The sequence below is a fragment of the Vipera berus genome (genome assembly GCF_964194415.1).
Source record: "Vipera berus genome assembly, chromosome: 8".
Lineage (NCBI taxonomy): Eukaryota > Metazoa > Chordata > Lepidosauria > Squamata > Viperidae > Vipera > Vipera berus.
This window is the reverse complement of record NC_138211.1, coordinates 26,314,411-26,329,759: the sequence shown is the minus strand read 5'-3', so window position 1 is coordinate 26,329,759 and position 15,349 is coordinate 26,314,411. Positions and strand designations below refer to the sequence as shown.

The following is a 15,349-nucleotide window of genomic DNA, read 5'->3' as shown; positions in this document are numbered from 1 at the left end:
ATCGTTTTAAGTGCAATCAAGTATCTTTTTAACAATCAATTAATGGGAGTTGCGTATCGAATTTCCCCCACTCCCCCTTTCCCGTGTTCCATATGGCCTTTATAAAATTGATGCACTTCAAGGAGTTGGACCACAACGTTCTTTATCTCATCCGGCACGGCCAGCACTTGGATGCACCTGCTTTGCAAAGAGAAGGTTAATCTGTGGGGTCTCCAGGCGGATCTGAAAGATCCCAGCTCTCTGGAGGGCTGCCAGCAAGCCGGCGCTGATGATCTCCACCAAATATCTGTGCAGTAACTTAGTGGAAGATGGCATCCTGTGTTCACAAAAGTTAGTCCAAGTCATTTAGGGAAATGCTCAGTGAGAATCACCGGTCACTCAATAGCTTAATTCACACACACAACACTAAATCCAGGTCAAAAGAAATATTAATTTGTATCTCACGCAGTGCCCCCAAAATATAAACCCTCTTATGGCAACAGGTCGTGGTTTCGCTCACAAGACAATGGCTGGGTTCTCACAACTCTGGCATCCCTGAGATTAACCCCAAGGTCAGGGGCAGGCAACCTTGGCTCTTTTATGACTCGTGGACTTCAACTCCCAGAATTCCTGAGCCAGCATGGCTCAGCTTGGAAACCTCTCCCTTTCCCCTCAGCATGGCTGGCTCAGGAATTCTGGGAGTTGAAGTCCATGAGTCAAAAAGCGACCTAGGTTGCCTACCCCTGGCCTAGGTGGTATTTAAGGTGGAGGGGGCATTTTCAAAAGGCCAGGACCAACCGTGCTTGCTTATCTATTATTCCACATCATTGTCCCTGCCAACGGTTTTCAAAGTCCGTGGCAGCAGAGAGTATCCAGAGACCTGACCAAAGTCAGCAGAAACTTAAGGGCTCCTGCTGGGCCGAGAAGCCACCACACTGCTTTGGGATTTATGAGACGCAGGGATGCAGAAGAGCCATGCTCTTGCCAGAAGCCCCCTCTGCAAAAGGATTTGCAAAGGATAAAAGTTCCTGAGCCCAGCTGCCAGCAGCCAACGCCACCCATGTAGTCTAGGTAGGAATTCACAAACCGGGGACAAAAAGGAGTACCATATCAGAATTAAAGTATCGAGGAATAGCAAGCAAATGTGGAGAGAGGAAACAGCTACTTGGAGAAAGGGAGAGGCAAAAAGGAAGCGCAAGGAAGTATTTTTGATTCAGCTTTCCATCCTTCCAGGGTCAATAAAATAAGGACCCACATTGTTGAGGGCAATATGCCGACTCTGTAAACCACTTAGACAGTGCTGTAACACTCTATGGAGCCCTGTATAAGTCGTAGCGCCATTTTTGATCTCTGGAGGCTCTACGTCCTGTGCCCATCTGGGAAGTCTTGACTGATGGACACCCCCCCCCCAAAAAAAAACACTGAGCAGATTTCCCACGTTGGGCAGGCAACCTCATCTCTTGAGGTTGCTTTAGAGAACTTGGGGGCCAAGCAGGAGAGGTGGACAGAAGGCAAGGCTCAGTTCAGAAGAAGACCCAAGAAGGCTGGGGCCAGGTCAGGAGTTGGGCCAGACCCAACACAGCCACTGCAAACATGGCAATGAGCACGGTGGGAGGAGGAAATGAACAGGAAGGCCAGACATGGATGGTTGGGTGAGGAGGGGTAGAGAAGGTGGAGCTGCCCGGGGAAATTCCAAAGCATTTTAATACTTTTGACTCCAGAAAAAAATCCATATTTACTACCGCTAAGCTGCAGAAGTCAAGTTTAGGGAAAACTCAAGTTTTCCATTAAGCGTCTCTTTTCTCCCCACCCTCCCAAAACCACCCTCCCCCAACCCTTTTTAAAAAAGGGTTTGAGAAGGAAAGAACTGCTCGGTGGAGGAAACCTATGGGTGGCTCCTGGAGACTTCTCATCCAGAAGGCCGGGTTCCAAGGATGATCATCCAGTACCAGTACCAGCATCAGCTCAGAAGGAACGGACGCGGAGATGTCCTGTTTTCAACACTTGGTGCTGAGAGGCATCCTCCCCATCTTCCCAGATTCTCTACCGAGTTCGCTGTGGTTAAAGGGAGAAGGAGCAAAGAAGGTGCTCAGAGCGGCTCTTGTTCAAATTCCTTTCCTGGGAGAAGAAACATCCTTGTCCACAAGAGCAAGTAAGAAAGTCTTCCGGAGGAAATCTGCCTCCAGGATGCCTGGCCGGGGACCGGCAGGGCCAGGAGGCTGCAATCTTTCAAATCGAGCCTTTACATTGTTGCTGGACCTTCGGAGATTTCTTCTAATCGCTGCGCGATCATTATACGTAGCACCGAATACCTGAAAGGGATCCAGAATAGAAGAGTCATCAATTGACAGCTGCTAAAAGGAAGGGACTGCTGAACCAGGAGGATAAGGGGACGTATGTGACGTCCTTCCCTGAATAACACAACAAGGTTTTGGGAAGCATCTCCAAAAGCGGCATCTTGTCATCCAGACCTTTTACAGGTAGTCCTCAACTTACGGCCACAACCAAGCCCAACATTCCTGTTGCTAAGCAAGACGTTTCTTAAGTGAATCTTGCCCCATTTTACAAACTTTCTTACCGCACTTGTTAAACGACTCGCTGTGATTGCCAAGTTAGCAGCACGGTTGTTAAGTGAATCTGCCCTCCCCATTGACTTTGCTGGTCAGAAGGTCACAAAAGGGGATCACAGGATCCCCCGGGACACTGCAATAAATATGTGCCAGTGGCCAGGTTTCTGATCATGTGGACCATGGATAGTCTCCTACGGTTACGGTGAAAAATGGCCACAAGTCTCTTTTTTCAGTGCCACTGGCCACTAAGCGAATTGTTGTAAATCAAGGACTGCCTTTAATCTACAGATTAGAAGATTACCAGAATTTATTTTTTCCTGTTTCTATGGTTCCCTGGAAAGGAAAAACTTACTTGTGCCTTAATTTCTTCACTTCCCGGTCTTCCTCCTCTTCAAGTTTTTGGATAAAGCTCTTTAGAACAGGCATTTCAAATTTAATATACTGAGCAACCTGCACAGAAACACAAAGTACGGAAAAGTGAAGCAGATGGGTTTGGGAACGCCCAGTTTTTGCAAACCTCATGGGCTGCCACGAATCAGGGTGGTGGGTTATTTTTGTCTAGGAGCCGAGAAAAGCTCCTTGCTCCCTGTTGCAGTTTCTCAGCGCTGGCAACTTTAAGATGGGTGGACTTCAACACCCAGAATTCCCCAGCCAGCAAGGTTGAGAAGCACTGTTCTCTGAGCCGTTTAGGAACAAGGTAAGGCTAATAATGGGGAAATGGAGGCCCATTTCTGTTGTGATTCAGGGTCAGCCTGTGGGTTCAGCATTTGGGTCGGATGACTCAGAGGAGGAGGGGGGTGTTGAAGAGCTTCCTGAGGGGGTTGGAGAGCTTGCTGATGAGAGCCCTCAGCCAGGCCCCTCCCACCTGGTCACGATGCAGACCCAGCTGTGTGAGCCTGACAGCGTGGATGAAGATGACCCACAGCTGGCCCTGTTCAAGGAGCCCGACGCAGGAGGCAGTCAATCAGGAGTAAACAGAGGAAGGCAATGGGGCACCTCGGAAGGAGGCAGAGAGAAGCCACGCCCTGAACTGTATAAAAGGGGAATGCGTGGGAGGGCTGGTTTGCTGAAGGCAACCGCTTGAATAGCTCCTGTTTCATGGTTCGTGTTTGCTCTCTTTGCTCTGTTTATGTTTTTATGTTAATAAATTTGGCAGGCTTAGTTCCAGCCTCTTGCCTTCTTGTAAAAGGGGTTGTCCCTGTCTTTTCTGCAGGGCCGGTAGCAGGCTGGTACAGAACAATTTCATCCCTCGGTGCTATTTCTGAAGCACTTGTCTCCCTCTGCACTTGGGGTAACAAAGCGCCTATGTGAACTGTCTCACCTTTCCTCTAGAACCCAAAAGGTTAGAGACAGTGTCACGTCTCCGCTCTTTTCCCACAACAAACAAATGGGGTGGATTGTGCTAAGATAACAGTTAAATACCCATTTCTTTCAGGTTTGAATGAGTAGGTTTTATGGGCCTGGGGGAAAAAAATAAGAATATGCAACCCCTGAAATAAATGTAGCAGCAAGTACTCAAAATAGTTCTCAATGATTTATAAGCAAGACAAATTATTAATACAGATAATGAGAAATAATTACACAAATAAGTGAGGAGCTGTCTCCTGAAGACGTGGGGATTTTGGAACGAAAGCCCAGGAGAGATTTTAATGGCCAGGCCTAGCATGTTCCTCCTCCAAGATGTTGGAGTCTGAGGAAGCACCTCTACGTGATAAGCAAAGAATGGATTCCCACCACACAATCACTCACGTCATATGTGACTTCTTCCACCTGGTCCTTCTCCATCAAAAAAACCTTGGAAACCTCTTCACACGGCCCCTGCAGAATCCGGGCAATCAGTGGGTAATCTGTGACCTTGAGCTTCTGCTTCTCTGCAGGAAACAGAGAACAAGGACAAGGGTCGGGATCCAGACCTCAAGAACACCTCATGTTTACCAACAGGAGAAAGAAAATGACCTCCTCTAAAACACAAATCAAGAAACCTCTCCCGGTTTACACAGGATGCACCTGTTGGATTCCCAGGAAGCGTCCAAAGTCTTTCTACAGCCAGGGTGACTGTGCCCCCCACCCCACCCTGGTTGATGTCAATTCCTAGTGATCACATAGGTAGACCTTCTCCAGAATGATCTATCCCCAATCTGGTCCTCCAAAATTGCAGTGTATTTTAAGTTCATCCACCTTACTAGTGGTTGTCCTCTTCTTTTTCCTTTCACTTTTCATGTGGACTTTTTTCTTTTATGGTCTTCTTCAATCAAAATATCTCAATGAAATCTCATGAAATGATCTATGTTTCTTTTTCTGCACATGCGTGCTAGTCGTCTCCGACTCTAGGGGCCGGTGCTCATCTGCGTTTCAAAGCCGAAGAGCCAGCGCTTGTCCGAGGACGTCTCCGTGGTCATGTGGCCAGCATGACTAGACACCAAAGGCGCACGGAACGCTGTTCCCTTCCCACCGTAGCGGTCCCTATTTTTCTACTTGCATTTTTACGTGCTTTCGAACTGCTAGGTTGGCAGAAGCTGGGACGAGTAACAGGCGCTCACTCTGCTACGCGGCACTCGGGATTCAACCCGCCAAACTGCTGACCTTCTGATCGACAAGCTCAGCGTCCTAACCCACTGATTCTCAAGGTCTTCTGGAATCTCATAGCAATACGTAGCACTTAGATTTATATACCGATTCACAGTGCTTTACAGGCCCCTCTGAACTGTTTACAGAACCAGCATATTGCTCTCCCAACTATCTCAGTCCTCATTTTACCGACCTTGGAAGGTTGGAAGGCTGAGTCAGTCTTAAGCAGGTCAGGATCGAGCTCCTGGCAGTGGGCATTCTAACCACTGGGCCACCAGGGCTCTTGCCAATGTTTCATTTTGCCAATTTGACTGGGGGACACACCTGGACTATCTCTGGAAGCTATGCAATGGTGGCCTGTGGACCACCTTGCAGAGAAAAATGGAGCCAGTTGGTCTTTTTTTTAAATGTAGTCCTAGAGGAAGTGGCTTCACAGAGCTGGGTCACCTGCTCTACCGACACTTGCGGCAGTTTTCAGAAGACAAACACCACCACCTCCACCCCATCTCCTGGGCACACTCTGGGAAATCACGGGAGTTTTAAAAGCAGATGGTCTGCTGTCGAAGATGAAAAGTAAAAAAGAAATTTAGGGTCATGCCGAGTGCCAAGCATAGTTCTTTGTATCTTTATGTGTCTTTTGCTTGGGTAAAGATTAGTTATAGCTTTTCCTTTTAATATGCCTTTGACAGATATTCACAGCAGCCTCAGAAATTATCATATGAGGCCTCCACCACTATACCTCAAAATGTTGTGATTAAATTGTGTTCATTAATATGGCAGAATAGGGGGACAATTATGTAAACCATTGTTTTCCAACTTTGGCAACTTTAAAATGTGTGGACTTCAACTCCCAGACCTCTCCAGCCAGCAAGTTCACACATCTTAAAGTTGCTGAGGCTGAGAAATGCTCATAACAAAATAGGCAAGTAGAGCAATGGATTTCATATTCATATTTGTTCTGCCCCTACAAACGTCTTTATCCTGACTCTATCCAGCTGCTCACTGGAGTGAGGCCCAAGAGAGGACCTTGGGTCAAAAAAAAGCTTGCCCAGAAGCCCTACCACTGCAAGACACAACAATATCCTTCTCACCTCCACTGGTGTGCACAATGTACAAAGCAAATTCTTCTGCTGAGTTTTCAATCTGAAAACAGGAAAAAAACAGCATTGGTTCTCCATGCATGCAGCCCTTATCCAGCTCCCCAAGCGCTTCTTGTTCCAAACAGGCCAAGATTGAGTCCCTTTGCTAAAGAGTTCCAGATGTCCAGATCAACATGGTCTGATACCCTGACTTCAGTTGAAACTTAGCTACTAAGTTAAAGTAGCAAGCTAGAAACCAAAAAGGTGAGAGTTCTAGTCCCGTTTTGGGCACAAGACCTGGCTAGGTGACTTTGTGTCTATCACCAAAAGACTGTGAGTTCTAGTCCTCCTTTGGGTAAGACAAAGTTGTTGTTGTGGGAAAAACAGGAGGAGGAAGGAGTATTAGGTATTGATAAAAGGAGAGTATTTCTAGCTGAGGGTCGAAATGAAGGGTCCTTGATGCTCTCAAGGTTTGGTTGTTTTCTTGCAGATATTTCATGACCCCAGTAGGTAACAGCATCAGTGCTAGAAAGGAATGGGGTTTTCAGAGAGGAGGGTTGGGAGGAGGAAGAGGTAGTGGTGGGTGGTGGTCTGTCGGGACCTTGGTGCCTTTTGAGCTTGGTGGTTTTCTTGCAGAGGTTTCATGACCCAAACTAGGGAACGGCATCAGTGCTAGAAGGGAGGGGGGCTTTCAGAGAGGAGGGGGGGAGAAGGAGGTGAGAGGAGGAGGTCTGTGGGGTCCTTGATGCTCTCTGAGCTTGGTGGTTTCCTTGCAGAGGTTTCATGGCCCAAACTAGTTAACATCATCAGTGCTGCACTGGTATTACCTGGTTTGGGTAATGAAACTCTGGAAGAAAGCCACCAAGCTCAGAGAGCACCAAAGGACTCCTCAGTATTAGGCATGTTTGTCACCTTGAGTTATATAGGTAAAGGTAAAGGTTCCCCCGCACATGCGTGCTAGTCGTTTTTGACTCTAGGGGCCGGTGCTCATCTCAGTTTCAAAACCGAAGAGCCAGCGCTTGTCCGAGGACGTCTCCGTGGTCATGTGGCCGGCATGACTAGACGCCAAAGGCACACGGAACGCTGTTACCTTCCCACCAGAGTGGTCCCTACTTGCATTTTTACATGCTTTCGAACTGCTAGGTTGGCAGAAGCTGGGACGGGTAACAGGCGCTCACTCTGCTACGCGGCAGTCGGGATTCGACCCGCCAAACTGCCGACCTTCTGATCGACAAGATCAGCGTCCTAACCCACTGAGCCACCGTGTCCCTTTGAGTTATATATAAACACTAATAAAAGCTAACAAGTAAACCCATCAGTTGTTGGGACAAAAATATAACTTGACAGCGTTGAGTTGCTTTCGTTGCTCCGTAGAAAATCCTGCCCCTGATGAAGCCAGGAGACTGGAGGCCAGTTTGAAGGAATGCTAGGGATAGCAGGGGAGGCGAAAAGCTCCTTGCGCTCTTGATCGAGCAAGGGGAAACCCTTCGAATGTCCCCAGAATGAAAAACAGGATTTGCTTGGTATACAGAGTAGGGGAAGGAATCATTAAGAGAGAGAAGCTAAGATTTGGTATTTGCACCCTAAGCCAGAAAGTCGGCCCAGCCCTGACCTCACCTGCAGCAGAAAGTAATCAGAACAAAACATGCCTTGAATTTGTTGAGGAGCAGCTTCAGAACTTGCGGTGTGGTCATGGTGCTGTTGATACGGACATTCGTGACGGAGCCGTACGCTGGCGTGAACACCGATGTCTGAGGGAGGAAGCAGAGGGAGAGAGCAGGCTTCATGAGAAGAATCGGACAAGGGCAGGTGGAGACTTTCGTTAGGGGAGAAGGAAGCTGCTGCAGGCCACCTACGATGGGGGCAAGGACCAGGTTAGATTAAAAGGCTGAGTTCCCATCATAGGATTGACTAGGTTAACCAAACACCAAGACAATGTCCGCAGTTCACGCTCTTTGTTACATTTCCATGCAACTGGCTCAGTTCACACAACCTGGCGGCATCACCGTTGAGTTCCCACAAATTCCCTGAGTCCACCAGGGCACGGGTTGAATGCAGCTGATGGGCGGTTGGCCATAATTCACTGAAAGTAGAACAGGATCAAAAAGATGGAACTTAGGAGCTACAGGAACTTTGGAACCGGTGGTGTAAGTGCTTTTGGGGGAGGTCCGTCGTACCTTCAAGCAATCCCTAAGCGACCAGTCGTAAATCGAGGACTGCTTGTATGCAGTTTAAAACGATAAAGGGGGAAGGGGGAACTTTTGTGGCTTCTTTTAAGACCGGCTCCCGAGGAGCTCTGTTCATTCTCTCAGGACCTTCTTGCTTGCTTTGCTGAAGAGGCCTCTCCCCCCCCCACCCCTGGCCAACCCCCCCTCCCCCGGGAGCCTCACTTTTTGATTGTAGAAATGCCCGTTGATGGAGAAGCGGTGGCGCTTGATCCGCCGCTGTTCACTGGGGGTGCGAAGGTTCCCCCTGCGGCGCACCCCCACGTCGCTCCGCGTCCGCATCAGTTGGGGCGTCTCTTCCAGTTGAGCTTTGAATTCTCCGTCCTCTGAAACGGAGCAAAGCAGAGGCCCGTTACCCAAGGGAGGTGGATCTCAGAAGCATCCAGAGGACTGGAGGCATCCCTCAAAGGAAGGCTACCAGGGCTGCTGCCCCCACCCCCGCCCCCGTGGTGCACGTTCCACCCCTCTCCTAGGTGTGACCAATGCCTGTAAAACGGCTCTGTGTTTGTGTGTGGTGTCTGTCATGATGTGGCCACTCTGCAAGAGTCGCTGAGACGCACACAGGTAGCCTTTGATTTACAACAGCAAAAGCAACAGCACTTCGACTTATCTACCGCTTCGCAGTGCTTTACAGCCCTAAGCAGTCTACAGAGTCCGCATATTGCCCCCCCTCAAAACAATCTGCTTCCTCATTTTACCGACCTTGGAAGAACGGAAGGCTGAGTCAATCTTGAGCCAGTCGGCATCGAACTGCCGAACTGCTGGCAGTCAGCAGAATTAGCCTGCAGTGCTGCATTCTAACCCCTGCGCCCCCAGGGCTCGTGCAGCCACTCATTTAGTGACCATTCAAAGTCATGCATCGCCGGAAAAAGTGACTTACGGTCATTTGTCACACTTACAATCATTGCAGCATCTCCGTGGTCATGCGATCACAACGCAGATGCTTGGCAACTGACAACTGACTTATGACAGGCACAGCCTCCCAGGGTCTTGTGATTGTCATTTGTGACCTTCTCAGCTGGCTTCCGGCAGGCAAAGGCAATGGAGGAAGCTGGATTTGCTTAATGACCACACGATTCATTTATGTAACCCCCTTTTGCGACCTTCTGACAAGCGAAGTCAATGGGGAAGCCAGATTCACTTAACAACCATTTTACTAACTTAATAACTGCAGTGATTCCCTTAATAACTGTGGCATGGAAGGTCATAAAGTGGGGCAAAACGTCCGTCACAACTGTGTGGCTTAGCAATTATGGTTGTGAGTCAAGGACTACCTGTATAATTTTGAATTTGAATTTTATTGAATTTATATACCGCCCTTTCCCGTAGGACTCAGGGCGGTTTACAGGGTATATGAAACATCAATACAAAAATTAAGAGCAATTAAAAAAGATTAAACTAAATCCCTTATAACTTAATAAATTATGATTATCAACTTCATCATCTACACCAGGGGTACGCAACCATTGCTTTTTTATGACTCACGGACTTCAACTCCCAGAATTCCTGGTTAGCTAGCTCAGGAATTCTGGGAGTTGGGAGTCCACAAGTCATGAAACAGCCAAGGTTGCCTACCCCTGATCTATACAACCCCACTCCAACACCTCTGTCAAATAGAGGACACTTTAAATTGTGGAACACACACACACACACAAATTTAGATGTAAGAAGACAGACAATATTCACTTGTTTTCCTTTGCTAGGAAGAGAAACATTTCAAGGCCTGTCTGGAGCAGGGAGAACTGTCTAATGAATGACGCCTTTTACAGACTGGAGCCAGCTCTTCACTGTTACACCAAGAAATAAAAAGAGGCTTTCCACACCCAACAAAGATCACGTTATGTGCGCAGAGAATTGTGTGTGCAATCTGCAAAAGGAGGCCCTCTCTGGAATCTTAATTTCACTGTTAAGGGGAGAGGGGGAACAGCAGGAAGAAATTAACCGCAACTAACTTCAGTGGAAATTGTGCTGAAATTCATCAGGCCCACGAAAATCTCCTTGTGGCTCCCAGACCATCCCAAAGAGGCTCTGAGGCCAACGTCTCGCTCTCCTTTTGTGGCCTGGAGCAGTGCCACTATTGTGAGAGGGAATTCACAGATGCCGTTCTGGCAACCAGACGGCAAAGCTCGGCTGTTGTCCGATTTCTGTAGAAGCCCGAAAAATGCCTTGGCTTCGCTGGCTGTCCTGCTTTGGCTTTTCAAGCCACTCCATGCTTCCCTTGCAATTTTACAGCCTGGGGCTTTCGTTATTTTTTTTTTGCCACTGAATTTTTTTTGTCAGTGACATTTGTGGGAAGGCTGCGCAGCTCCTGGAATTATTGGTCGATTGTTTTGTAATCACTGAAATTAAAAAAAACGGGAGGGAGGGGGGCGTTGGGATAGTGGCTCCTAATAAGGAGCTCAGTTTGAGCCCAGAAGCCTCCTGCAACTGCCCAGCCTTGGTCGCGCCTTCCCAAAATTATTTTGCTTACGTATTTGTTTTCTCAATATTTCCGTTAGAATACAACGAAAGTATGAGAAATTAAAGAAAGAAAAGAGGAAAATAAGACGATGGGAAAGAACAACACTGTTTACATATTTGCCTCCTTTTTTATCCCTCCTTTCGTTCAAACCTTCCAAGGCAGCGTTTGCAGTGCTCCCCCTTATTTGTATGCACAACCACCCTGCAAGACCTGAAAGCTAGCTGGAGATTTATTCCTTCCTCCCATGATATCCTCAAGGGGAATTAAAGTTTTCTTGGGGCTCCCCAGTGCCCATACGACACCCTTCACATCACCCCACCCTGTTAATACGACCACGCTCAATGTTATTGATGCAAATAAATTGGTTCAGCTGGGTCTGTTTTGAGGATTCAGCTCCTGGGGCAGCAGAGGACCCCCCCTTCCCCCCCCCCATCCGAAAAGGGAGCTTCTGCTTCTGCAATAGCAGCTGGCTGGGCCCCCTCCTGACTCAACCGGGGATGGGACTCCAATTCAACAGTTTTTAGAGTTATATTCCGTCCCTGGAGAGCTTTTGTGGCGCTCCCGTGGGATTTCTGGTGCAGCTCCCCAATATACTGAAATTCCTGCTGATCAATTTTTAATTGCCTCCTCCTTCAGCCTTGGCTTTTGATGGGAGATGGCGATGGGCCTGGGAAGCTCCACTTCAGACCGCAGAGCAGGACTGAGTTCCCAGCAATTGTCCCTTTCCAGCCCCGCCGGTTTATAATCAGCTTGGTTGGAAGGCTAAAACTGCCTTTCTGGAGCTTGGCTGTGGGAAGAGAATTGTGCAAATCTGACTGTGCTGCGTTTTCCCCCGCCCCACCTCCCACCCTTACGCCCCAGAAATCTGCCCGAGTCACTTCCCAATACTATAGGTAGTCCTTGCCTTATGACCACAACTGAATCCAAAATTTATGTTGCTAAGCAAGAAAATGGATAAGTGCGTCTTGCCCCATTTTTTTTGCCATGTTGTTAAGTGAATCACTGCAGATGTTAAGTCAGTAACACGGTTGTTAAATGAATCTGGCTTCTCCATTGACTTTGCTTGTCAGAAGGGGATTATAATATGTCCTGGGACACTGCAACTGTCTCATGAATAGGAGTCAGTTACCAAGCGTCTGAGTTTTGACCGTTGATGCTACAATGGTCACAAGGGTGAAAAACAGTCATAAGTCATTTTTTTCAGTGCCATTATAACTTCAAATGGACACTAAGTAAATGGTCATAAGTCGAGGACCACTTGTATCTTGTTTCTCAATGCTTAAAAAAAATTCTTTAACCCCACCTTGGCTCTTTAACTCCCAGAATTCCTGAGCCAGCCACGCTGAGGGGAAATGGAGAGGTTTCCAAACTGAGCCGTGCTGGCTCAGGAATTCTGGGAGTTGAAGTCCACGAGTCATAAAAGAGCCAAGGTTGCCTACCCCTGAACTAGAGAGTTGTCAAGTTGTGGGAACTGGGTTTGTTTAGTCTAGTGCAGGGTTAGGCAACCTTGGCCCCTTCATGACTCGTGGACTTCAACTCCCAGAATTCCTGAGCCAGCCACGCTGAGGGGAAAGGAAGAGGTTTCCAAACTGAGCCATGCTGGCTGAGGAATTCTGGGAGTTGAAGTCCACGAGTCATAAAAGAGCCAAGGTTGCTTACCCCTGGCCTAGGCACCAGGAAGTGTCACTCCCTATACCACCAAGAAGATTGAAATGGGGGATACGATCAGCAACTGGTGCCCCTTCCCTTCAGGAGGTTGACCACACTCAGATTTGGGACTAAAGCAATCTGCAAGCCTCAGGTGCTTCCAGGGCCTCTGTTGGACCTGCAAGGTGAGCCAAAGCCTCCTTTCCCAAGGCATCATCCCTAAGAGGGTACCAGGCATCTCTGGGTCCCGTCAGAGGCACCCTTGCCCAAACCCTGGATGGAGATTTCTCTGTTTTATCCTGTTGGCTTCTATCCTCCATGCCCCAGGAAGGGGAAAGCACGTCCCAGATCACCCCGCTCAAAGCAGGACCCTCTTTTCTGCCCCCTGGTAGCAGAAGGGGAAAAAAATGCACAGGGAAAGTGTGGGTCACCCCCATGACTTCCTTTCTCTTCTGATACAGGGTGATCCAGGAAGTCTTCGGCAAAAAAAGTTCTAGAGCCCATGGTCCACTCCCGCAGGTTCTGTGTGCAGATGGGAAGACCTGTTGGATGTCAGGTTACAAAACTGGAGCGGAGAGGTTGGGGTCTCTGATGGGTTGTGCAGCTGGAGAAGGAGCTTGGGGGGGGAATATCAGTAGTAGCACCCCAGCTTCCCAGGCAGCAGATTCCAGGAGGAATCAAGACAAGAGGCTGCACAGCCCTGAAATGGATTTATTTTTTTTTTGGGGGGGGGGGGGGCGGGGGCGTGGAGAGAGAGAAAAAGTTCAGGGTAGCCTAGAATCTACCAGGGTAAATCTATACAGTAGGTAGTTCTCAACTTACAACTGCTTGTTTAGTGAACACTCAAGAGTTACAATGGCATTGGGGGGGGGAAATAACTTGTGACCAGTTTTCAGACTTATGACTGTGGCAGCATCCCCCTGGTCACACGATAAAAATTCAAATGCTTGGCAACTGGCATGTAATTTATGACGGTTGCAGTGCCCTGGGGTCACGTGATCCCCTTTTGCAACCTGACAAGCAAAGTCACTGAGGAAGCCACACCTGCGTTCCAACTTAACGACTGCAGTGATTCACTTAACACAGTGGCAAGAAAGGTCATAAAATAGGGCAAAACTCACTTAAATAACTGTCTTGCTTGGCCATGGAGATTTTGAGCCTCAATTGTGGTTGTAAGTTGAAAACTACCCATATTAGGTTAGGTCAGGGGTAGGCCACCTTGGCTCTTTTATGACTCGTGGACTTCAACTCCCAGAATTCCTGAGCCAGCACGGCTCAGCATGGAAACCTCTCCCTTTCCCCTCAGCATGGCTGGCTCAGGAATTCTGGGAGTTGAAGTCCACAAGTCATAAAAGAGCCGAGGTTGCCTACCCCTGGGTTAGGTTGTAGCTTTAGTCTGGCGAGAGTCTGTCTCGGAAGTATAAGCAAAGGAAGAGCTAGAGTCGATTGGATCTCCCTCTTTCAGGCCTGGCAGGCTGAGGTGTGGCTGTGTGTTGTGTGATGCTGAGCAAATGCAGAAGAACATCCCTCTGCCATTGTTCAGCCCCAGAAGAGGAGAAAGTGTACGAGATTCGCAAGGGCCATTTGACTTTATGGGAAAGTTTGGGAGAAGCTTCCAAGATTTATTCTACTTCGCTACCGTAAAGAATATTTTGGGCATCCCCATCGTGCCTGTCATTTGACCTGGCCTACCTCAAAGGGCAGACAGGGAACAAATCCTAGCATGGTTTGACCCGTTTAGCTTTTGGTTTGCTCCACCAGTGCTGCTTGCACTGCACACAACTGGCTGGAAAAGGCAGCTCTCTACCCCTGCTGTAGGGCCACTTGTTCCAGAGCCGGCAGCTTTCTCAACATTGCAAAAGGGTAGAAAAGCTGCTTATTTTTCCTTGCTTAACTAGCACTGATGATGTCGCTTAAGTTTGGGTCATGAAACGTCGGCCAGAAAACCACCAAGCTCAGCCAGCAGCAACGATCCCTACAAATATCCTCCTTTGTTGGTCCCTCATTTAACAAAATGGGGGGGAAGCCCTCTGAGAATGAGGGGGGAGGAAGTTTAAACATGAATTGGCTTAGATTGGATTGTCACACTGTTCTCTGATGATGAAAGCCGGGTGCAACTTAAGCTGCCATCTGCGATTCGCCCCTTCCTGCATTTGATGTTTTGTCAACAGCCCTTTGGCTGCAGGACTCCTGCAGTTAATGGAGGAAGTAAGAAGAGGAAGTTATCAGCCACTGGAAGTCGATGGCAAGATAAGCGAACGCTGCACAGCAGCCTCAGCTTCCTCGCTATTTGTGTAGGGCCAAGCACAGCTGCTCTGACCCCATGGAAGACAGAGGGCAAAGATGCCATTTCCTAATCATGCACAGCCCAGCATCATTCATCCCGTGACCGCACCGTGGTTGGCGCCAAAACTCTGCCTGGGAGGAGGAAGCAAAAGAGCAAAATGCTCTGCTTACGTTTTGCAAATGCTAACCAGAGCAACTAGGGCAGGGGTAGGCAACCTCGGCTCTTTTATGACTCGTGGACTTCAACTCCCAGAATTCCTGAGTCAGCTGGCTCAGGAATTCTGGGAGCTGAAGTCCATGAGTCATAAAAGAGCCGAGGCTGCCTACCCCTGAACTAGGGGATGGGGGGAAGGGTTCCCAAGAGTCCAGAGGGAGGTTGGTTGGCTGCTGTCCTGGGAACAGAAGACCATTTTCTGGGATAAGAAGGACTCATTGGGAGATGAGTGCACAATAGGTTTTCTGCACATGTACGTGTGCACACATACACACACACAGGGAGGAAGGGAGAGAGAGAGAGAGACAAAGAGAGAGAGA

At 48.5% G+C, this 15,349-nt stretch overlaps 1 protein-coding gene across 2 annotated transcripts in view; it reads right to left on the bottom strand.

Annotated features, from left to right (window-relative positions):
- Positions 1-1,833: 1,833 nt before the first annotated feature.
- RASSF2 (Ras association domain family member 2) overlaps positions 1,834-15,349 on the bottom strand; it is a 37,620-nt gene continuing 24,104 nt past the window's right edge. For both annotated transcript variants that reach the window (XM_081334120.1, XM_081334119.1), the window contains exons 6-11: positions 8,587-8,747; positions 7,846-7,947; positions 6,209-6,260; positions 4,299-4,420; positions 2,902-2,999; positions 1,834-2,291 (exon numbers count right to left, since the gene is read on the bottom strand). In XM_081334120.1, coding sequence (XP_081190246.1) covers positions 2,222-2,291; positions 2,902-2,999; positions 4,299-4,420; positions 6,209-6,260; positions 7,846-7,947; positions 8,587-8,747 — 605 coding nt within the window. In that variant the 3' untranslated portion in view covers positions 1,834-2,221. The remainder of the gene's footprint in view (positions 2,292-2,901; positions 3,000-4,298; positions 4,421-6,208; positions 6,261-7,845; positions 7,948-8,586; positions 8,748-15,349) is intronic.